General features: G+C 34.5%; 1 protein-coding gene across 1 annotated transcript in view; it reads right to left on the reverse strand.

The window, feature by feature from the left end:
- Cmc1 (C-X9-C motif containing 1) overlaps positions 1 to 22,964 on the reverse strand; it is a 65,184-nt gene extending 42,220 nt beyond the window's left edge. The window contains exons 1-2 of the mRNA XM_005317299.5: positions 22,746 to 22,964; positions 5,112 to 5,201 (exon numbers count right to left, since the gene is read on the reverse strand). Of these exons, the coding sequence (XP_005317356.1) occupies positions 5,112 to 5,201; positions 22,746 to 22,764 (109 nt within the window). The 5' untranslated portion in view covers positions 22,765 to 22,964. The remainder of the gene's footprint in view (positions 1 to 5,111; positions 5,202 to 22,745) is intronic.
- Between the last annotated feature and the right edge of the window lie 1,327 nt (positions 22,965 to 24,291).

Below are 24,291 nucleotides of genomic sequence, written 5' to 3' on the forward strand. Positions count from 1 at the left end.
ATGTTGTATACCTGCTTTCCTTCTGAGAGTATGAAATTTGGGTACATGTTAAGCAAAGGGTGCCCATCTGACCAATTCCCAATAAAAACTGAGGAGACTGAGTCTTTAATAGGCTTCCTGGGTAGGTAACATTTCATGTGTGTTGTCAAAATTTAACGTTTGAGGAATTGAGCACATTCTAAAAGGTCTTTCATACTGGGACAGGACTCTTAGAAGCTAGTTGTCTGTGAACTTTGTCCTATGTGCCTTTTCCCTTTACTGATTTTGCTTTGTATCTTTTAGGTGTAATAAATCTTAGCCATGATTAAGACTAAATGCTGAGTCTTATAAATCCTCCTAGAATACAAATGAACCCAGGGATGGTCCTGGGGACCTCTGATAAAGGCCAGACAAGTCCAAGATGGAGCAACTGTGTCTTTTATTTACGTATATTTTTTAGAGTATATACCATGGTCTTATATGTAACAGATACTCATCAATTTGATGTTTTTATATATTATTTTCTTATATGTTATTCAGACCAGTCCAAAGATATATTGATCTCCACCTCGGTGTTAGTTAATATTATTAAATGACAAAAAAATGTGTAATAAAAATGGTACAGTTCAAACAATAAATGAGAAGTTTGGGGCAGGTTCAAGTAACACAGTTGCACAAAGACTGATCACTTGGAGAATGTAGTCTGTAACCCTCTCACTTGTGTTAATGCTATTTTAACAGTTCTCTTCCTGTAAATTTCCTAAAGAATGTCCTAAGTGTCCTTAATTTGATTTTCTTTTTTGTCTATTCATATATCTTTGAAATTTAGCAAAAAGTAACATACTGCAGTTGTATGTGAGTGATAGTAGAGGCAGGCATTTTACCAAGTTTCTGTGTTTTTTAAACACAGTTCTGTAATATTTCAAAAACACAAACAATCCATGCTTCCTCGTACTTTATATAATTCCTTCAGAACTATATCCCACTTATTGGAAAAAAGATCAAGAAGTCTATAAGAAAGTCACAAAACAAATACGAAGTAATGTAAAAGAAGGCCCATGAGATAGCAGAGTCAATGAGGAGGAGAATGAAGCTAAGTAAAATAAACTTCCAAGCTCTCTCATGACAAAATAATTTTTGGTCTTGATCTTTCATAGTAAAAATAAAGAAAAGCTCTTATTATTTTTAAAACAAACAACATTCAAGATAGAGACTTTATACCAAATGTCAAATATGTCCGTCAAAAGAACAACGGAATATAATGAGGAATTTCTTTTACAAAACACTGCAATTCAGCAACTGTTTCTCTTATGGAAGCCCTATTTCCAGAAGAAAATTTTAAATACTAAAATACAAAATACATACTTTACCAGTAAATGTAACAAAAATATGTATTTAAAAAATATGATTAATACAGAAAATTTAAATCATTAATATGGTGAAGTGAAACAGCTGGGAAAAGGCACAACACTGAAAGCAATCTCCAGAGTTTGTCAAACCATCTCCCTAAAACATGAGTTGGTAATTCCCAGATCCAAGAAAAACCATGATTCCATCATCACAGCTGGCAGAAGGAGATTTGTGTTTTGCTTTTGAGAAATAGGGAAAGTGGGAAAAGTTAGAGATTTGGCCATTCTAGAATTTTCTGTTAGTTCCATTTCCAGTGTGCTGATTGTGTTGAAGTCTACACATACACTTTAGTCATTTATTCCAATGGCTCTATTCACTACTAATAATATCACTGGCGAAATAATAAGTTGAATTTAAATCAATAACCTTTATTTTGCTATCAACAGTTTATAATCTTGTGAAAAAGCTTCACAATAATAAGATCACAGTTCTCTATGCTATATCTATCTTTATATCAAGACACCTCTACTAATCAAATCAATGAAGTTCCCAAAGAAAAGGTAGTATGCACTAGTTTTCTCTTCAAAAAGAAACATATACTTTGATGCTTCTTATTTTACATTCTTAAAAATATATTTTTTAAAGACAAACTCTCTAGTTGATACTGGCTTAATAACACAAACACTACCGGTTATCCAAAAGCTGAAATTTTCCTTTTATAAAGTTATAGTTTTCATCATATTGAAATGAGTTAGTTACTATGACTATGTACAAATGTACTGTAGAATTAGAATAATGTAATTGTAGATCGAAGATAAATTTTACAAGCATTAACAATGAAATATTCTAAATGCTATCTGCTAAGACAAATTTTAATTGTTTAAATATTAGGTGAAATGTGCAACTCAGACTAAATAAGTGTATAGTAAAAACCAATAGTGTATAGATAATGAAGGTATCATGAAAGCTGGTTAAAAAATTATAATGAATAGAGAACTAGTAAAAAAAATATAGCAACCTGGCTGAAATTGATATTCATTAGGGTACTCTTCACATCAATAGGGAGCATTTGGACTCTGTGGTCTTTATCAGTGTCCCAGCTGGTAATGGTTGAAGGTTAATGCCTTACCCCATTCTGTTCAATTTTCTATCCTAATTAGCCCTCCAAATCTATAGCTGTGAGCACCAAGTGTCTGTGCTCAAAAGAAACTAATTAATGCTAGCAAATTAGATCAAGTCCAAAGATCCAACAGCCAAACTCTTAGTTAAATGCTCCTTGTTAATAGGAAGTGTAGCTGTCAATAACTGCTGTTGGTGACTATAATGAGGCATCTTTCTTTCACTGAAAGTGATTTCATTTCTCTTTGTCCCTGGAAAAGCTGTTCCATTCCCTTCACAAACCTAAGTTGCTGGCAGTATGACCCAATTCTTATGATCAGCTTGGTTGAAATGACATAAAAAAAAAATTAAACAGAAAAGCTTTCCTACATAATCATGTTTCAGGCAGTTAGCAGATTACTTATTAAAATTCCTATATCTTTATCCAAGAACCATAAAAAGCTTTTATGTAAATGCTTTTATGTAAAACCCTAATTATTTAATGAAACAAAAACTATAAATAGTAAATAAACTACAATGAAAGTGTCCCTATTCTAAATTACATCTTATTGTTAGCTTCAATGTAGCTTTCTTCTGCTGTTTAGGCAATACTAACATATATTCTTTTCTAATTCATATGGTTAAACAGAGGAAATATTAAGGATCATTGTTCTTTTATAAAATAATCAATTTTATATTCTAAAACACAATTTTGGACATGTGATCTAAAAAAAATCAACATATGATTTCCTTTAAGAAATTCAAATATTAAAATGTCAATTATGATATAGCATGCTTTCTAATAAGGGCAAAGGTATTAACATACTAATATAACCCAAATGAATCTCAGTTCCAGATGCTTAGTCTCCAGAAAGAAACAAAATTCCATTTAAAAAAACAAAACCCTAACCATGTCAACATCCTAAACAATCTAATTTTTGATAAAAAAAAAAAAATTTAAATAAGCATTTTCTTTTTTATACCACTGGGCAACACACACAAGTATTAACAGTTTAGTTATTCTCTCTTCTTTCACTTAAATAGCCAAAAATAAAGGTTCTAAGAATAAGCACAGTTCTGAAACCTATCTGAATCATAACCAGTAAAAAAAAAAAAAAAGAAAGAAAGAAATCTATAATTGAGTAGCCTAGCTTTCTTTCATTCTAGCTACCAGGATTATGAGTTATAAAACAGAATAAATACAACCTATAAGTTTAGACTGATGTATCAGTAACAAGTAAATTTTCCTAGTAGTGAAAAGTTAACCTTAAAACTTTATTATTCCATTTTGAAGTTTCTTCCTCCCTCACCTGAACCAGGATACATATTTTTGGAAGTTCTATGAGGCAAGTGAAAGGCTACCTCTTGAGAATGTCAGCATGATACCTGCTACTGCCAGATGTGCACTGAACCCTATCTGCAGGTGCCAATAGGTTAATTTCTCCTGATATCTGGAGTGGGGTTAAAAGATGCTTTTATTAAATAACTGATTGAAAGTAAAAGCAAGAATAATACCACAGAATGATTGTTATTTTAAATTACTAATTTGTAGATGGATTAACAGAATGCCACACAGAATAAGACATTTAATTTAAGAAACAGAAGTGATCATCACATATTGTTGAAGTGTAAGAAACTACTATTATTTTATTGTCTCCATTCACAATCTGCAAAGAACATCTCCAAGGGTTGGAGGTGGAGAGGCAAAGAAATGTTCTTAGCATCCAAAAATTATTAGCACAGTCTTGAAACTAGGGTTGACAGGACCTTGTTTGTCTATTAAGAAGGTGCAGTGGAACTGCATTCTATTTCTTAGAAAGTATGGTGATCCCCAACAAAGATACTACAGGGGAAAGGGAAGAAGGTGAATGAAGAAAACAGACTATGTCAGTAAAGTATTACCACTTATTTTGAAGGTTATTCCAAATGGTAGTTTTTTTTCCTAAAGGAAAGTTCTACAGAAATATTGCCATCAGCTTTTTAATTACCCATCATTTACAGATGTATTATGACCTCATTTTTTACCTATCACCACTGTTTGTACTTTCACTAGAATATTACATATTAATCAACAATATCTAAAGTTTATAGTATATAGGAACAGTTAAATGTTAACAATATTTTTCAAAGAAAATATAGATGTGTGGGAACCCGTAACATACATTTACATAAATATTCTTTACTTAGAAACAAAAAATAAAACAAAACAAAATGAAACCACACATTAAAACTCCCTAGACTCACTGTAGATCCTATTGGGATTCCATTAACAATTCAGTAATAGACAATAGTTCTAAGAAAATCATCTTAGTACATACACATGAATATGCTGATAGATGAAAAACAGGTACATGTTAGATTAGATGTTTGTTCTTTCCCTATCAAACTCACCAAAATAACTTGTTTCTCCAGAATACTCACACCGAGTTTTTCTCTATACATTACCATACTTGGTGGGGGAGAGTGTCTTTTTTACTAGTAATTTGGGAGAATATTTTTAAATTGTAAATGAATTGAACACTGCCTGGAAGTTCTGAAAGCTGAAATACTGGTATCTCAGTGAAAGGGTGAGAAGCAATTCATACATATTAATTCATTGACTACTTGACTCTGAGGCTAAGGATTAAATTCAGATCATATTATTAAAATTGAATTTGATCTTTATAGGAATATTGGATTCTTACCTTGAACTTGTTCAGAACACCTCTCTCTGGCCTTTTCTCTCATTATTTTTGGGATCAAAACATCTTTTTCAACATGTCTGAGATGCTGCTCTGGAGGAGAAAAAAAAAGATCCTTATTAAAGGCTCAAGTAAATCATCAGATGAGGAGAAAAAGAAGTACTCTAGTTTGTTAAAATAAAAGCTTCTATAAATATATTTTTAGATGGCTTTTACCAACTGATAAAACTGTGATTATTTTACTCACTAAAAAGCATTGGAAATGTATTTTTGATATACAATACAATGTGAGGAACAAAGGCAACCATCTTACCAAACATTTCTGCAAACTATATTACAACACTTACTTGATAATGTAGATTGGTCAAAATTAAAGTAATTCATCATCATTTTCTTAATAAAATAATCCTCAAAAACAAGATTTTTATCGATACTGAGATTTATAGCTAGATGGAAGAGATACAAGATTAAGTGATATAAGAATAGTTTGTCTACCTAGTAAAAAGAGTAGCCTAAGAAAGAACTGGCAGAAGAAAAAGTAGAACTGCAGATCCATATACAAAACAAAGTATTTAAGACTTCTGTTCATATTAAACAGAACTTCCACCATAAGACTAAAATTGCAAAAGGAGCAACTGCTACAGCATCCTGCTTGCTTCTTAAATTCTCAAAGTGCCCTGAAAAACAAAGAAGAGCTAAGCATCCTTGGTGAAAATAAATAACAAGGAATCTCTGAAAGACAAAAAGGCAGGTGAAATTGGATTAAAGGAGACAATCACATTTCCACAGAGCACCCAGGAAAAAACTGATGCTGAAAGTGGGTGTTGCTCCTTGCTCTGAAGTAGTAAACACACAGAGCAAGAAACTTCCCTTGAGGAAACTGGTTATTTGATGAAGTACCTCAGTGGAGCCAAATAGCTACCTTCTTTGCTGCTGTCAGACCATGGGTGAAAGAAGGAAATAAAGATATTTATTCCCAAAAGATCAGGAAGTTTCCCAGTATCCAGTGACACTCAGAAGACTAGGAATCCCTAAACTCTTATGAACTGATATATATTTTCAGAAAGGAGAACAAAAAAGCTCTCAAAAAGCAAACAAGATCAACAACAACAACAACAAAAATCCAAGAATCACCTAAATTTGGTGAAGGGCAACACAGTGAAACAGGAGATCCAATCACAATTAAAAAAGTAAACGATTCCTGAAAGGGCTAAAAGAGTAAAGAAAATAAGATTTTAGAAAAAGTAAAATAAATATATTTAGGCAAATAAAAAGACAGGAGTCTTTGGATGGAAAAAGACCATGGATATTCAAATGCACTTTGATGGAATATCTGAAACCCAAAAGTCAAAATTTTGTGTTAGAATTTTTTCCATTTTGACAAGTAATGGGAATCAGATGTGCATCATGTCTCCCTGGCAAATGTACCCAACTAGACAATGAAACAACTGCAAGGTTGTGAGAGAATTACTTTATATGTAAGAAAACTATAGTAAGGTAAGTCACCAGTTAAAAGTTAGGTTAAAGACACTTTCAGACATGTAGAAACAAAAATGTTTATCTCCTTCAAACCCAACAGAAAAAGAAGTAATTTCCTTAACATTTTGGTTGTGCAACAACTACTAATCAAACTAAGTGATGTAGAACAATAAACATTTCATTATGCTTAAGGTTCCTATAGTCAGAGGGGCCTCATCCAGGAACACTCAAATGACAGATGTTAATTTTAACAGAGGCAAAAGCTGTGACTGGAGGATCTGCTTGAAAAATTACTTCTTTCACCACTTGCATATCTGATAGCTGGGCTGGAATAAGGAAGGACTCAGTTAGAACTGTAAACCAGATCACCTACACATGACCTGTGTTAGACCAAAATGCCTGAGAAAAATATGTAGAAGGAAAAGTTTATTTTGAATCACAAGTTCAGAGGTTCAATACCCAGATGGCCAATTCCACTGCTCTGAGCCGGAGGTGAGGAAGCACATCAGGTGCAAGAGCCCCTAAGAGGAAAGCTGCTCATCTTGTGGTGGGGTCAGGAAGCAGAGGGAGGAAGAGAAAGAGTCCCACAGGAAAGATGAAACCTTGTAAAGGTACCATTAGTGTCCTACCTCCTCTAGCCATTCCCCATCTGCCTAAAGTTACCACCTAGTAGATCCATTCAAACTACAATAGACTGATTAGGTTACAACACATGATCCATTCACTGAACATTATTGCACTAACATAGGAGCTTTTGGGGGACACCTTATATCAAAACCATAACATGTCCTCTCCATTTGGTTTGGCTTCTTGCAGTAAGACAAATGGGTCCTGAGAAAGAACAATCTCATAAGCAATGTCTGCAGATCAAGCATTTCAACACAATCAAGTCTGGCCTTTTCAGACTTTGTCATGGAAGCCATGCAACACTATTCCTGATACATTATATAATTTCAAGTAATTAAGGACAGCCTACGTTCAAGTGGGGGTAGGCACTTTTCTTTGTGTCAAAGCCACCTTATCAAAGAGCCTGAGGGATGGGATGCAATCTCTGTAAAATAAAACCTATGACTAGAAGTGATAGAGAAAATACTTTATTAAAATAAAGATGAATCCATGATGCATATATGTGAAATATATAAAGCATATTAGAAAAATATACATGTAAATTTTTGTCATATTTTTATTGGTGAATTACAATTGTACATAATAGTGGGATTTGTTGTTACATATTTGTACATACACGCCATATAACTATATAATTTGTCTATTTCCCAATGCTTCCTCTTTCCCTCTCCACCTCCCTCTCCAGGGCCCCTTGTGTCTAAGGATCTCCTTTCAATTTTCATGACCCCCAACTCACTCTTTCCTTTTACTATCTACTTTCCATATATCAGAGAAAACATATGACCCTTGATTTTGAGTTATTTTGATTAACATAATGTTTTCAAGTTTATTTTCCTGCAAATGACATGTATAAGATCTAACTACATGAGGCTTTTGTGAATGGAATTGTTTCCCTGGTTCCTTTCTCAGCAGATTCATTACTGGTGTAAAGGAAAGCTACTGATTTCTATATGCTGATTTTGTAACCCACTACTTTGACGAAGCTCTAGTAATCTTTTGGTGGAGCTTTTTGGATCTTCTAAGTATAGGATCATATCATCTACAAACAGGGATAATTTGACTTCTTTCTTCTCTATTTTTATCCCTCTTATTTCCTTTTCTTGCCAAAATTGTCTTGCTTTAAATTTATGTTTTAAAATTATAAAACACTTGAATAACATTATCAACTAACTTAACCTAATATTTACTGACTACTCCACTAAAGAACAGCAGAACATTTATCAAAATAACATATTTTGGCTATAAAACAAATCTCAATAAATTTGAAAAAATTCAAACTATTTAAGTATGTTCCTAGATACCAATGTAATTAGAAATCAATAACAGAAAGATCTTTGGATAATTTCCAAATATTTGCAAGCTAACTAATACTCTTATAAATAACTCATAGATCCTAAGATATCCAAAAGAAAAATTGGAAAATATTCTAAAATAAATGAAAATGAAAGCAGCATATCAAAATTTGTGTGATGCAGCTAATGGAAATTTGTAGAACTAAAAGCCAGCATACAAAAAGAAAGATCTTAAATCAGCTTAAATTTCTTCCTTGAGAAGCCAAGAAAAAAGGGGCTGGGATTGTGGCTCAGTGATAAAGCACTAGCCTAGCATGTACGAGACACTGGGTTTGATCCTCAGCACCACATAAATATAAATAAAATAAAGGTATTGTGTCCAAACAAAACTAAAAAAAATTTTTTTAAAGAAAAGATAAATTAACATGAAGCAAGCAAAAAAATATAATAATAAAAATCAAAGCAGAAATCAATTAAGTAAAAGCAAAAATAAAAAATACACAATAGGGGCTGGGGATGTGGCTCAAGCGGTAGCGCACTCGCCTGGCATGCGTGTGGCCCAGGTTCGATCCTCAGCACCACATACACACAGAGATGTTGTGTCCGCCGAGAACTAAAAAATAAAGATCAAAAATTCTCTCTCTCTCTCTCTCTCTCTCTCTCTCTCTCTCTCTCTCTCTCTCTCTCTCCTCTCTCACTCTCTCTTTAAAAAAAAAAAATACACAATAGAAACAAAATCAATGAAACCAAAACTGGTTACTTCAAAAGATCATTAAAATTGATAAACCATCAGCCAAAGTAAAACCACAAGTCACAAACTCCAATATCACTCCAAAAATGATAAACATTTTTAAAGGGTAATAAAAGAATATTAAGTACAAATTTAGGCAAATAAATTTGAGAACTACAAATGACATGAACAAATTCCTTTAAAAATACAACCAACACTTATCCAATATATTTGTCAAAGAAAATGAATTTAAAGTTAAAAGAAAATTCCAGGCCCAGATAGTCTCCCTGATGATTGGCTGAATATTTAAGAAAAAAATTATCAATTCTACAAAAATTCTTCATCCAGAAAATTACTCTTAGCCAGCATTACCCTGATACCAAAACCAGACAAAGATATAACAACAATAACAAAAAAAAACCCAGCATCTTAATAACCTCATAAATGAAGATGGAAATGTATTACAAAAGATTAAAAATTGAACATAGTAATATATAAAAAGATAAAACCTCATAACCAAGTCGAGTTTATCACAGAATAAAAGAGTTCACTTAATATTAAAACATCAGTAAGTATACTAATAATATTTTTAAAAGTGAAAACAAGCCGGGTGTGGTGGTGCACACCTGTAATCCCAACAGCTCAGGAGGCTGAGACAAGAGGATCTCAAGTTCAAAGCCAGCCTCACCAAAAGCAAAGTACTAAGCAATTAAATGAAACCCTATCTATAAATAAAATACAAAATAGGGCTGGGGGATATGGCTTACTGGTTGAGTGCCCGAGTGCAATCACCAGTGCCAAAAAAGTAAAAAAATTTTAAAAATTAAAAATAAAAATAAGAAAAGGAAAAACACAGGGTAAAATATGTAAATCAAAGGGGACACTAAAAAACTAAAAAGAAAGTATTTTCTCTGATCATAAATAATAAGAAGATCTTCTAACTCTTGGTAATTAAATAGTACATTTGCAAATAATCTACAGGTCAGAAAAGAAGTGTAAAAGATTAAAAATAAAAAAATAAACCAACTTTGTGAGAAAGCTAGGGTACTGATGGGAAAACTGATAGCAATAAACTCTCATAGTAGAAAAGTCCCAAACTAATATCCTAAGCTTCCACTTGATGAAACTAGAAAAAGGAAAAAATGAACTTTAAATATGAAGTATAACAAAGAACAGAAAGCAATAAATTTGACAAAAGAAATACAAATGAGATTAACACACTGAAGCTTGTTTTTTTTAAAGACCCATAAAATTTGCCCAGATGGCTTAATTAATAAATTTTCTAAAATATTTAAAGAACAAACAAGCTCCAATTTTACAGTGTCTTCCCAACACATTTTAGGAAACCAAAATTACCTTTATACCAAAAGGAAACATGGTATTTATAAAACAGACATACACATACCCCACAGTCCAATATCCCTCATGAACATAGATCAAACAACCTCAACAATGTAATCTCAGCAAACTGAACACATCAAAATATAAAAGAAGAAATATACCACAGCTAAATTGGGCTTATTCCAGCAATACAAGACTGATTCACTTATCTAAAATTTTATTCAATATGATACATTATATTAATAGCTTATAAAAGGAAAATTATATAATCACACCAATTGATACAGTAAAAGACTGGACAAAATCCAATATACATTCATAAAACTAAAAAAACTAAAAAATCTTCAATAAACTAAGAATAGAAGAAAATGTCTCTAACTCAATTAAGTATCTGCAGCCAGGTGTGGTGGGGCAGGCCTGTAATTCCAGCAGCTCAGGAGGCTGAGGCAGGAGGATCCCAAGTTCAAAGCTAGGAGCTAAGCAACTCAGTGAGACCCTGTCTCTAAACAAAATACAAAATAGGGCTGGGGATGCGGCTCAGTGGTTGAGTGCCCCTGAGCTCAACTCCCAGTACCAAAAAAAAAAAGAGTATCTGCAAGATACTATCAGCAGAAGGCTGAGGCAGGAAGATGGGGAGTTCAAAGCCAGCCTCAGCAACTTAAGAAGGCCCTAAGCAATTCAGCAGCAATTTAGGCCCTGTCTCTAAATATATATGGCTACAGAATGCAGCTCAGTGATTAAGCACCCCAGGGTTCAATGCCAGTAGAAAAAAAAATCTGCAAAAAACCTATAGCTAACATCACACTGGGTGGCAAAACACAAAACACTTTCTTTTTCCCCTAAATTGCAAAAAGAAAAAATGACGTGTACTACTATATACACACATATTAATGTATATTAGAACTGGTGAAAACTGAAAAGCACTATAATCTCATTAAAGTATGATACCAACTTCAATTTCCTGGTTTTGATATTTTACTACAAATTTTATGTCACTTCTAGGAAAATAGGATAACCTTACATGAGACACTATGTTTTACTTTTTACAATTTCATGTGAAGTCTTCATTATTTCAAAATAAAAAGCCAAAGGAAAAAACTTATGGAAGAAATCATGAGAAAATCTTCATGACAGGATTAGGCAAAGAGCTATATATGATACAAATATATGATCTATAAAAGAAAAAGAAATCAATAAATTTGACTTCACCAAATTTACAGACATTTCCTCTGTGAAAGTTCATTTACAAATCTCATTTCTGACAAAGGAGCTGTATTTGGAATATATGAGGAATTCCTTAAACTCAACAGTAGGAAACCAACAACCCAATTAGAAATAGGCAATTGATTTGAACAGACACTATACCAGGATATCAAAACGGAAAATAAGTCTAGGAAGAGATGCTCAATATTATAGGCCATTAGGGAAATCCAAATTAAAACTACAAACAGATGCTATTCAAGACCTATTAAAATAGATGAAATTTTAAAAATAACAATTTTACCAAGGACTGACAGGAATACAGAGCAAATGGGTCTGAAGGGAACAATACAGTCACTTTGAAGTACACACTTTCTTACAAAGTTTAGCAAAAACTAACCCTACAACTCAACAAATGCACTCCCCAGGATTTATCCTAAAAAAATGAAAACAAAAATCTACATAAAAATGTCATTGTAGCTTTATCTGTAATAGCCAAAACCTAGAAATAACACAAAAATCCTTCAACAGGTCAATGTTCATCCAGACAGTTAAATATTCCTCAGCAATAAAACAAAATGAACTTTTAATACACAATAACAACTCAGATGGGCTTTAAGGACATTATGCTAAATAGAAAAAAAAGATAATCCTATAGTATATAATTCCATTGATATAAAATTATGGTAGTAACAAAATTATAGCAATGGAAAACATTAGTGAGGGTGACACTATTAGGAGGTAATAAGGGGTTTTCTTAGTGGTAATGGAACAGCTCTGTACGCTGTGGTCATGGTTTCTTAAATCTTACTCAAATCTTCACATAGGATAAAATGTCATAACTATAACTAAGATATGTATGTAACTGAGTCAACAGTATCATGCCAATGTCAATTTGTGTTTTTCTTCTTTACCATAGCATTGTGCCCCCAACATTTTTTTTTCATTTTTCCCTAAAAGGAGTCTTTTGTTGATATTTATTCCTAATGTCCCCCATAAAATATTAATATCAAAAATATATTTAAAAGTTACATACTGAATATGTAACAGGGCTTTTATATATTAAAGAAGTAGAATTTTTGCCTCCACCCAATAACAAGTTTTGTCCCAGTTGGAAGCAGCATCACACCCACTGGGAAAGTTAGTACTACGATTATGTCATATAGTATCAGAAAAAGATGGTAAAGGTACATGAAAACTATACTAGTTTGCAATTTCTTGTGAATATTAAATTATTACTATACAAAGTTATGATAATAAAGTCAAAAATGTATACAAAAACACAGGATCTAGAACAACCAAATCAACACCAAAATAGGGGAACAAATTTGAATGACCTGCAGCAACTACAAAGTTTTACCATAAAGCTACACAAAAAGTTGGGGTAGTACTGGCATAATTAGATTAACCAAATAAAGTAACATAAAATACAGTCCAGAGTACTTTCATGGACACTAAATTTATTTGGACAAATACAACAAGGCTAGTCAATGAGAAAATACAAGCATTTTCAATAAATGGTGGCAGAACAAATATGTGAACATGTAAAATATCAGTCTGATCCCATTGATCCCCTATTTCATTTTATTCACAAAAATAATCCCAGTGACACTAGAGGCTGAGGCAGGAGGATCACCAGTTCAAAGCTAGAGTCAGCAACTTAGGCCCTATCAACTTAGCAAGAACCTGTTTCAAAATAAAAAATACAAAGGGTTAGAGATGTAGTTCAGTAGTTAAGTGCCTCTAGATTAAATCCCCAATACCACAAAAATAAAAATAATTTGTCATGGATTACAAACCTACATGTAAAATTAAAACTATTTAAAAAATTAATTCCTTGGAGCAAAAAATTTTTAAAGAGAATACAAAGAACTGTACAGGAAAAAAGTGATAAATTTGACTTCACCAAATATAGCATTTTCTGTTCATCAAAAGATAATGTTAAGGAAATTAAAAGGCAAAACCAGAGACCAAGAGAAACAGTTCAAGCATATGTATATGAGAAAGAACTTGAATATGAAGTATATAAAGAATGCCTACATATAATAATTACATATAGTAATAAAAACAACAACCCAATAAAAAGTGGACAAAAATATCACTAAAGCTAAACAAATTATAAATCTACACACGTAAAGATGCCCCAAATCATTAATCATCAAAAATGCAAATGAAACCTATGATATTATTTCACAACCACAAAAATGACTAAAATTAAAACACAGACAACACTGAACAATGGAGACAATGTGAAGCAACTAGAACTTTCATACATTACTGATAAAAGTAAATGGTAAATTTCTTTGGAAAACTTCACTATGCCCAGAAAACAACTTATACAAGTCTGTTTATGGAAGCATTATTCCGAATGGCCAAAAATTACTTAGTAACAAAAAAGAAAGGTATTATTGATACCCTACAAACAATACTATCATGAATACTGACACACTCAACATGGGTGAATCTCAAAAATACTTGCTACTTAGCTATGTGGTTGAAGAACATGCAAAATTAATCTGCAGTGACAAAAATGGAACAGTAGTTGTCTACGGGTGTGGAAAGGGGTATTCTGATGGATGTCTTGATTAGAGTATACACTTATGAAAACTCACTTGAAGTCTGTAAATGTCACTAGCTGGTCATCTTAACTTAAAATAATTTAGCTTTTAAAAAGACACATTGTTTAACAGATATTTTAACACATAAATTATTACAAATTAGATAATTAAGTAGAAAAAAAGTCTTATGCTTTTCTCCTTAAAGATTACTGCTCATTTTTTAATTTAATTTTTATTGGTCAAGGTGTTGTTCCACAGATAACAGGTTATAATTATTCACTGCTGGTGTACAGGGTCAATTTTTCTTTTACTATTGTCCTTAAAACCCACACAACTTTACTCTATCATTACTCTGGTAATCTGACAATAGACTCTCTTCCAGTATCTAAGCAGACAATTTTAGGACTGCTTTGTGTCTTCTAATTCTACAACTACATTCTTTAGAAAAAAATAGTGAATATTAATTAACAGGATGCTTATCTTGAATGCTTAAATTCTTTTTAGAATTTCTGATTTACTTATGACTTTCTTGTCTGTATTGTTTTGGTATCGAAGTTACATTATTTAAACAAGAAATTAGGGATTTTTCTCTGCCTCTAATATTCTTTGAATCACTCTGTACAGGTTGAATATCCCTTATCTGAAATGACTAGGACTAGAAGTGTTTCAGATTTAGAATTTTGGAATATTCACATAGATTTTACCAGTTTAGCATCCTACATTGTGCAGTTTCACATTTTGGAACATTTCAAATTCTAGATTTCCAGATTAGGAATGCTCAACCTATATAAAGATTATTACCTGTTCCTTCAAAATTTGGCAGAAACCACTTGTGATGGTCAATTTTATGGATCAGCTTTAACAGGTTATAGGCACCCAATTTCTAAAATAAACACTAATTCAGGTGTTGCTCTGAAGATATTTTGCAGATTTATGTAAAGGAAATTACCCAAAATAATTTGGGTGCACTTGATTCAATTAGTTAAAAGGATAAAAAGCAGAACCAGGCTTTCCTGAACAATTCCACTAGATGACTACAGCTTCAGCTCTCGACCAAGAGTACTGGTCGAAAGCCTGCACTTTCTGATAGTCTGCCCTGCTCCATATTCTAGACTTGCCCAATTGCTGCCCACAATCAGCTGAGCTAGTTTTTTGCAATAAATCTCTTAAAATACAGATAGTCACATATAGACGTGTAAATGTGCATACAGATCTGCTACTGATTTTTTTCTTTCTTTCTTTTCCTTTTTATGAGATGCAGATCCATCACTTATCAGGGCCTTCGTTTGGAAGATGCAAAGAGAATTTTAACAACTAATTCAATTTTCTAAGGGATTTTTATTCTTGGATCACTTGGAGTTTTTAAAGTTTAAATTTCTTAAGGACACTTATCTCACCTAAAATTTCAAAATAATTATATGAAGGTGTTCACATGATGTTTTTTCTCGTTATCACACCTCTAGTTGTATCCCAATTTTGCTGCCTATGATAGGACACTTTTTCCCTTAAGAACCAGAGTATAAATATTTTAAGTTTGCAAGCTACATACCATCTGTGTGTGTTTGGGGAGGGGAGGTGTATATTTTCAAACAAGCCTTTAAAAAGGTTACTAACCATTCCCAGCTTCTGCAAGCCTTACCAGATTTGGCCCACAAGGGAGTTTGCTGAAATCTGTGCTATACTATTTATCAGTGCTTTCTCCTTTCCCTTTGTTTTGAAAGAAACTGCCATAAAATTAGAAAAAGAAAACTGAGCTTATAGAACAAGTTGAAAATATGAATGGAGAGAAAAGGACAGATAGATTCAAGAGAGATTCCACAAGAGTGGCAGGGCCTGAAGGGACAAAGGAAAATAAGTGATTCAAGGAGGGCACCCTGTTTTCTGGCTCCAAGCGAAATGATGTGACCACTCACTGAGACAAAGAATGCAAAAGACCTGGGGCTGTTGTGGACATGTTGAATTTGAAATGCTCTTGAGTCATCTTGTTGACTAGAAAGCTAATGTGTACTTAAAGAGGAAATAAAACTAGGACTATCTCCACACACTCCATTTCACATTGTTATAGCATAAATCATAGTCAGATCTCAATAATTAACAGCGTAACTACTGAGCAGATTCAAATAAATATTGTGATATACTAATCAAATTTAGAAAATCAATTTCAAAGTTTTACCTCTTTCACCTCTATGTTTTAATTGATATCACTTATTTATAATGTACTAAATGAATCTCTTTGTTTTATAAATCTTGCAATGGTCACACATAACTAAAGCAATTTTTTAAATCAGTTTTCTGGATACAGATTTAGTAATATTGAACCATTTTTGTAATATTGAGCCATTTTTCCATAAATAAATTATAATAGGAATTTATCTTCATTATGAATTCTAAGTTAAAATAGCCCTATCAAACAAGTTCTTTAAACTGCTTACAAAAATTCCTTCTGATCATTCTTCTAAAACCTCCTAAGGCAAATAAATAATTACAGAATTGCATGAATACTAATTTCAGTTTCCCAAAGTCTTGGCATTGCATCAAAAATATCCCTTCTAAAAATTTATAAATTTAAAGATTTTGCACTTGGTAGCACACCAGTCATTAAACATTAATTATTAATTAATTAGAATTTTATAATTAATTAACTTCAAAGCTATCTTCAACACTGAAAATATTATAGATATGGAACTTTTCATAAAATTCAAAAACTTCTGATTCCCTTCCTGTCAATGTTGTATACATGTTATACGTTTGTACAAGAGCCTGGAGAAAAAAAAAATTTTTTTTTGAAAGTTTCCTTCTATATAGTCACATGAATTCATAAAGAAGCAGGGTAACACAACCACGGAAAATTTCCAAAGCTCTAACATCTCAACATTCTATCATCACCTAAAAGTCAATTTTCACCTTTTTCACTGGCTGAATTTGTTAGCTCAGATTTTGCTTTGGGGCTCATGTATTCTTGCAATATGGCAGCACCAGATTATAAGGCTACTGATAACAGCACTTGCAATGAATCGACAAAGATAACAGTGAAATAAATCAGAGTATTACAGAATCTTCATAGCATGTTCTGATTTAACTAACTCAGTTCTTATTTAAATTAATTCCACTTTTTTTTTTGGGGGGGGGAGGTATACAAGGGATTGAGCCCAGGGGACTTAACCACTGAGCCACATCCCTAGCCCTTTTTAATATTTTATTTAGAGAGAAAGTCTTGCGGAGTGGTTTAGGGCTTTCTTAACATGCTGAAGCTGGCTTTGAACTCATGATCCTCCTGCCTCAGCTTCCCAAGCCACTGAGATTAACCAGCTCTTAATGCCAATTCAAAAAAACTTCCTAGGTACTCCTATTTGTTCCTGAAGACATTTCCATGCTACTATTTACTCTAGAGGTAAACACACACACACAAACACACACAAGAAAAATGCCTGTAATAAATCTGCAAAAGTATTTTCATTAGCACAGGTTCAATCTCTATGTTCCTCTCCTTTATTAGCTACCAAGAGCATCAAAGAGAAAGCATCAAGTATAGATGCTTTCTCAATTGATCATAGTTTTCAATTGTTACTTCCTAAATATCTTACTTCCTAATATTCATCACTGTGATCATAGTTCTCAATTGTTACTTCCTAAATATCTTACTTCCTAATATTCATCACTGTGACTAAAATACCTGATAAGAAGAACTTAAGAAAAGGTTTATTTTGGCTCAAGGTTTCAGAGGCTGAATCCATGGCAGGCCAACTACATAGCTCTGAGCCTGAGAAGAGGCAAAAGGGCATGGTAGAGAAAAGTTACTCTGTTCCTGACAGCCAGCAAGCAAAGAGAGCTTCAGTGCAAGAAGTCAAGGATAATAAAATCCCCCCAGGGGCTGGGGATGTGGCTCAAGCGGTAGCGCGCTCGCCTGGCATGCGTGCGGCCCGGGTTCGATCCTCAGCACCACATACCAAAGATGTTGTGTCTGCCGAGAACTAAAAAAAATAAAAAGAAATATTAAAAATTCTCACTCTCTCTCTCTCTCTCTCTCTCTCCTCTCACTCTCTCTTTAAAAAAATAAATAAATAAATAAATAAAAATTAAATCCCCCAGTGACCTACTTCCTCTAGCTATGCCCTACATGTCTATAGTTATCACCCATTAATCCATTCAAATTATTAATCCATCAAACGAATTAATTTGTTAAGTTACAGCTATCATGATCTAATCATTTCTCCTCTGAATATTCCTGCATCGTATCACACATGAGCTTTTGAGGAACACCTTAAATCCAAACCATAACACTAAGTGCTTCCCACCAGAAGCTAGGCAGACTCTAGCTCCCTCCATATAAATGCTCATAACAAGATTTTCACGTTCTTGCCAGCTTGCTCATACCCTCTTGCAATAATAAAAGTGCAACATGAGAAAAGGAAAGAAGGTCTTAAATTGGGAAAATCAAGACAGTTAGGATCCATGTGCCTCATACAGTCTTACCTTCATGCTATTTTAAACTGACAAAACAAAAAGGAGACAAGGACAATGAAGGCCATACAATCTTCATAACAACCTTCCCAGGTTAAGTATTTTGATCAAATTGTACAGATAAAGAAATGGAGGCTCACAGAGGTAAAATGACCCAAGTCTCTGATGAAAGGTAACATTAAGTCATATAACCAATGTCTCAAATTTTCCATAACACCATCATACATATGAGGCCTATCTAAGAGAACTTTGGCAAATAAGGGTAATTGATTTTCTGCAGTTATGCCAAAGCATGGAAATAACCCTTAGACAATACAACTGTATATTTCAGAAGTATCATTTGGAACAAGCAAAATTCAAAATTTCACAGTTCTCATTTTTTGATCAGAAAGTAAAGACAAATGAATTCTGACCCCTTCCAATGGGAGAAAAACTATAAAAAAAAAAAAGAAGAAGAAGAAGAAAAGAGGAGCAAGTCGTCAGGTAGCTGACAAACACCTTTTTCTTTGAAGAGAAGGAATATAAAATATTAGGTTAATTAGCAACATCTAATCTTTTAGTCTCAAACTCTTACAAAATATGGAAACTATATCAACAAGGTATATGCACTTATTTCTGCTTAGTTTCTGAGTCATTTATTTCCTATATCCCACAATGACATACTTCATCTGAACTTCTTTATCTTATCAGCTTTCACTATTAATAACCAACTCCTTCACAGAAGATGTTCATTTCTCAATACCACCAATTTCTTGAACTTCAGATTGTACATATTGCTAGGTGTGAAAACTTCCCCTTTCACTCAACAAATCGAAAAGCAGATCAAAGCAGAAAATTAACTTATGCAATATGACATGTCAAATTTAGAAATCTGCTATAAACTACAATGTAACCATAATTTCTTAAACGAATTAACAAGTTTCATTTACTTTATTTGGTAAAACTTTGAAACTATGTTTTCCAAAAAGTAAAATTTCCCACTGATATCTAATAAAGAAAAAAAACATCAATATTATAGGGAACAGAAGAAGACATTTGATAGAAGAATACAAGACAGTTTGCCTGTGGCCTACTTTGCATTGAATTAACTGACTTGTTTTTTTTCTCTCATATACATCTAGAAGATAGCAGAACATTTTAAACTCTATAAATGTTCTCCAATGCTTATCTCCTCCCTATCTCCACGGGTTTTTCTTATCTTACAATATTTCATAAAATTTCTACAAAGAACATACTACTTACTTTGATAATGAGGTGCAGGAACTTTTTAAATTGAGAGCTATTCACATAATTTAAAAAATGTAGCGTTTGCTTCAATCAGACCATGTTTCTTAATATGGCCTTCAGAATCAATTCACTCAGAATCAATTCACTCAAACATGCAAACCAGATCAGATCCATAATTTTCTTTTTTTTTTTTTTTTTTGTGGAGAGAGCAGAGGTAACATTTCCCAGGATGATCACTGACCACTTCCATCGGCTTATCTCTGGCTAAACTTTGACTGAAATTTAAATTCACTTTCAGAACAAGATTTGCAAAAATGAAGATATTAACATTAACATAGAGGTGGAAGGCACATTTTAAAACAGTCTTACAAATACTGAACAATGGCAATACTAGAAAAAATATAGAGGCTGCCAAGGTAATTAACTGCACTTACTCTTGAGGTGATCCCACAGATTCCAGCTTCAAAGATGGTGTTCCTGTAGAGTTCTCAGTACTCACCTCCATCTTTATAACTGTACTACTGTCAGAGTGTTAGTAATTTCCAAATCCTACCAGCATCTCAATTTTTTTTTTCATGTAGTCAATTTTTTAAATTTTTAAAATTAATTTTTTATTTGTTTTAATGAGTTATACATTAAAATGTACAATGCATTTATGCAATTTGATATATCATACACAGATGGGATGTAATTTCTAATTTTTCTGAGTGTACATGTTGCAGACTAATATTGGTCATGTAGTCACATATATACACACAATAATAATGTCTGTTTCATTCTACTCTTTCCCCACATCCCTTCTCCTCCTCTCCTTTTCCTCTACCTAATCTAAGATAATGCTATTCTTCTCTAGTGTCCTTGTCTTATTGTGAATTAGCATCCACGTATTAGAGAAAACATTAGGCCTTTGGTTTTATGGGATTTACTTATTTCACTTAGCATGATATTCTCCAACTCCATCCATTTACTAGCTATCCCACTCCTCGGTTTATATCCAAAGGACTTAAAATAAACATACTACAGTAATGCAGCCACATTAATGTTTATAGCAGCTCAACTCACTATAGCTAAACTATGGAATCAATCTAGGTGTCCTTCAATAGATGAATGGATAAAGAAAATGTGGTATATATACTCAATGGAATATTACTCAGTATCCCGATTTTAACTTAAATTTTCTATAATTGAAACCTGAATTTTGCCATCCCATTAGTTATCCTACTTAGCTGACCAATCAGCTTACATTTGTGTATGCAGAAGGAGCACAATAAACATTTCTAGAAAGAAGAAAGGAGTGGAGCTGGGTACAGTGGCACATGCCTGTACCCAGCAGCTTGGGAAACTGAGGCAGGAGGATCATTGTGAGTTCAAAGCAAGCCTCAGCAAAAGTGAGAAGCTAACAACTCAGTGAGACCCTGTTTGTAAATAAAATACAAAATAGGGCTGGGGATGTGGCTCAGTGGTTGAGTGACCCTGAGTTTAATCCCTGGTACCAAAAAATAAAAAAAAAGAAAGTAGTGGAAGAAATTATTTACAAATAGCATTTCATTCAGAAGCAGATATGAAGAAATGAGCTCAAAACAATCTCATTAACATTACCCAGAAAATAACTTGTAAAACCAAACTCCAGTTCAATCTTCTGTCTTTATTTTCCATCTTCTTTTTTTTCATTATCAAAGTTTACTTATTTAAAAATTGAACTCAATATTCTCCATCTCAAAGATCTTCTTGACTACATCATCCTTTTTCTAACCACATGATTTCACCTGCACCAATTCTATTGCTCTAATCACAGAATCTATGCAATCTTTTTTCTCTTACCAGATCTTACCACTACCTGCTTGGACTAGTAATTTAACCTCTCTGAATTTCACTTTCCTATTCTGTAAAATGGAGATACTACTTTTGGATAAATGAGACTACTTTGCTTGATAATAAAATATTCAACAAACTTTTATCATTTGTGTCCTGCACATATTTTTCATTCTCCTTGAGAGACCATGAAAGGGACTTTTTTTTCAACTTCAGAATCTCCGAAAGTTTGAAAGCATCCCACCTCTCAATACTTTGTGTTTTTCTCTAAAACGAAAGGAGTGACAAGAAGTCCCTCAGCTACACCCTCACATAAATAACCTAAAAAAAAAAAAAGTACACTGGGTGAGGTTTACTGTAAGGAAAAAAAAATTGAGAGAAACTGACAAACTCAAGACTCTGAAGATCCTTTCCAATGAAAATGACTGTGGCCACAAGGATGAAGACCTTGAACTGTTAAGTTGGGCTTTAAGGATTAACTTGGGGTCCATTAACTACCAAAAAGAAAAGTAAAAGTGTGCGCTGGGACTACAATGAATTTTCTTGTGTGGCAAGAACGTCTGGAAGACACACTGTTGTTGCAAGGAGCAGGTGCCCCCAAAGGGGCGAAAATGAGGATGGAGATGAAGAAACCAGTCTCCCTTGGCAAGATGTTCCCAGACCACAACAGGACGAAAGTTCAGACAACAAACGGAACGCGCCTCACCTAACACTTGAGAATGACCTACAACCAGGGGAAGACGCCAGGGCCGGCAGGAAACCCTATAGCAGCCGGCCAGGCGTGAGGGCAAGTGTGCGGAAGCGGTGCAACCTCAGCTCTGCACCTTTCCCAGGCCGCGCCCCGCCCGCAGGCCCGCGGCGCGAGACCCGAGCCCAGGCCCTCGGCAAACCACGCTGGTCGTCCCCGTACCTGCGGGGTCGAGCGCCATCACGGCGGTCGCAGGAGGCAGCCTCCCGGAGGCTCAGGGCAGGGGCGGGGGTGGGATGGGGGAGGGGCTTGGGCTCGTTTGCACGTGCGCCGCCGCAGCTTCCCGCGACAAGAGGAGGAGCGCGGCGCCCTTCGCAAAGCCCGGCAAAGCTCCTATCCTTTACCCTGCCCAAGTTCCTACTTCCGCCGCGCATTGCGCCTGCGCCTCGCGGGCCCCGCCCCGAAACCTGTCCGGGGAGCTCACAGCGCTTGACTAGGGAAGGGGGCGTGGCTGCGCGCGCTTCCACGGAGACTGTCTCCCACCGCGCAGCCTGGCTTTGGGAGGCGTAGCGAAGGCTTCTGGTTCCGCATCTGGCACTTTGGAACTATACTTCCCTCCGCTGCTGTGTCAATGTCCGAGGCCCCCCTCCCCATACTCTCCTTCAGAGAACCAAATGAAACATCCACCCTTTATTTTTCTTTGTCATTCATTCATAAAGCTCCATTTTATATTCGCCAGGTTCCAGGCCTGGTTCTGAGTACTAAGGAAAAACAACTGAATAAAAATAAGGCCTTTATTCTCAAGAGCACAGGATTAGCAAGCAAACCAAATACAAGCAGTACGCTGCTGAAGACCATCGGTGAGACGCAGCTCACACACAGTGTGCACAGCTCATCCTACCATTAAAGTGGTATATGATGTGCAAGTATCATTACTCTTTCAAATCGGGGCCGGTAAGTACAATCTGAGCTCTAGAAGTAACTTTTGTGAAATAATAACCCCAGGACATACAGTCCACTTTGGGTGATGTTCCAAATAACGACCCTGTCCTTTAAAGCTGTATGTTTTGTGAGAAGAAAATAAACAGCCATCCTCCTTAAGCGCCCCAACTGCCCCTCTTTTCAATAAAAGAAACTTTCTGGGTAGCACTTGGGCCTATTTGACTCACCAACCAGCATTCAGAAGTGATCCCTCGTCAAATACACGTTTAACTAGCTCAAGCCACCAAACGGTGAGGTAAGGCCAGGCACAGATGGGACAGATGTTTAGAAAAACAAGGAGCAGCTGCTTCTTCCCTGCAAGGGATTTAGGGCTTTCAAAATGATCCCCTCCCCACCTACCTGCAGTCCCTCCTCCCCTGCTGCTGCTTCCGCCTGGTCAGTTGGCAGAAAAGACAACGCAGTTGAGTGGGGCTGGGAAAGTGGGTCTCTGCTCAGCAGGTCTTCCGTTTAAGGGCCTATTTGGGCATAACAGCCCTGATTACAGCTGCAGGTTGAGGTGCCAACGTGAAGAATTAACGTTTCACTCAGCCAGGCAGGAAATCGGGTCTTTTTCCTTCTATGCTTTATAAATGTGCTTGGAGACACACAAAATTCACTCTAGTGCCCCATTCATTTTTCTGGTAGTGAAGGATTTAAAAAACAAAAGCAAGTCTTACAGAGGAGATGAGAAACCATATAAAAACACAGGTCAGACACATTGAAGTAATTAAACTTAATCTTTATGCAAAAGAGTATCATGGTACATGGTAAAAGGGGCAAATTTAAA

This window comes from Ictidomys tridecemlineatus, chromosome 2 (genome assembly GCF_052094955.1).
Source record: "Ictidomys tridecemlineatus isolate mIctTri1 chromosome 2, mIctTri1.hap1, whole genome shotgun sequence".
Classification (NCBI taxonomy): Eukaryota; Metazoa; Chordata; class Mammalia; order Rodentia; family Sciuridae; genus Ictidomys; species Ictidomys tridecemlineatus.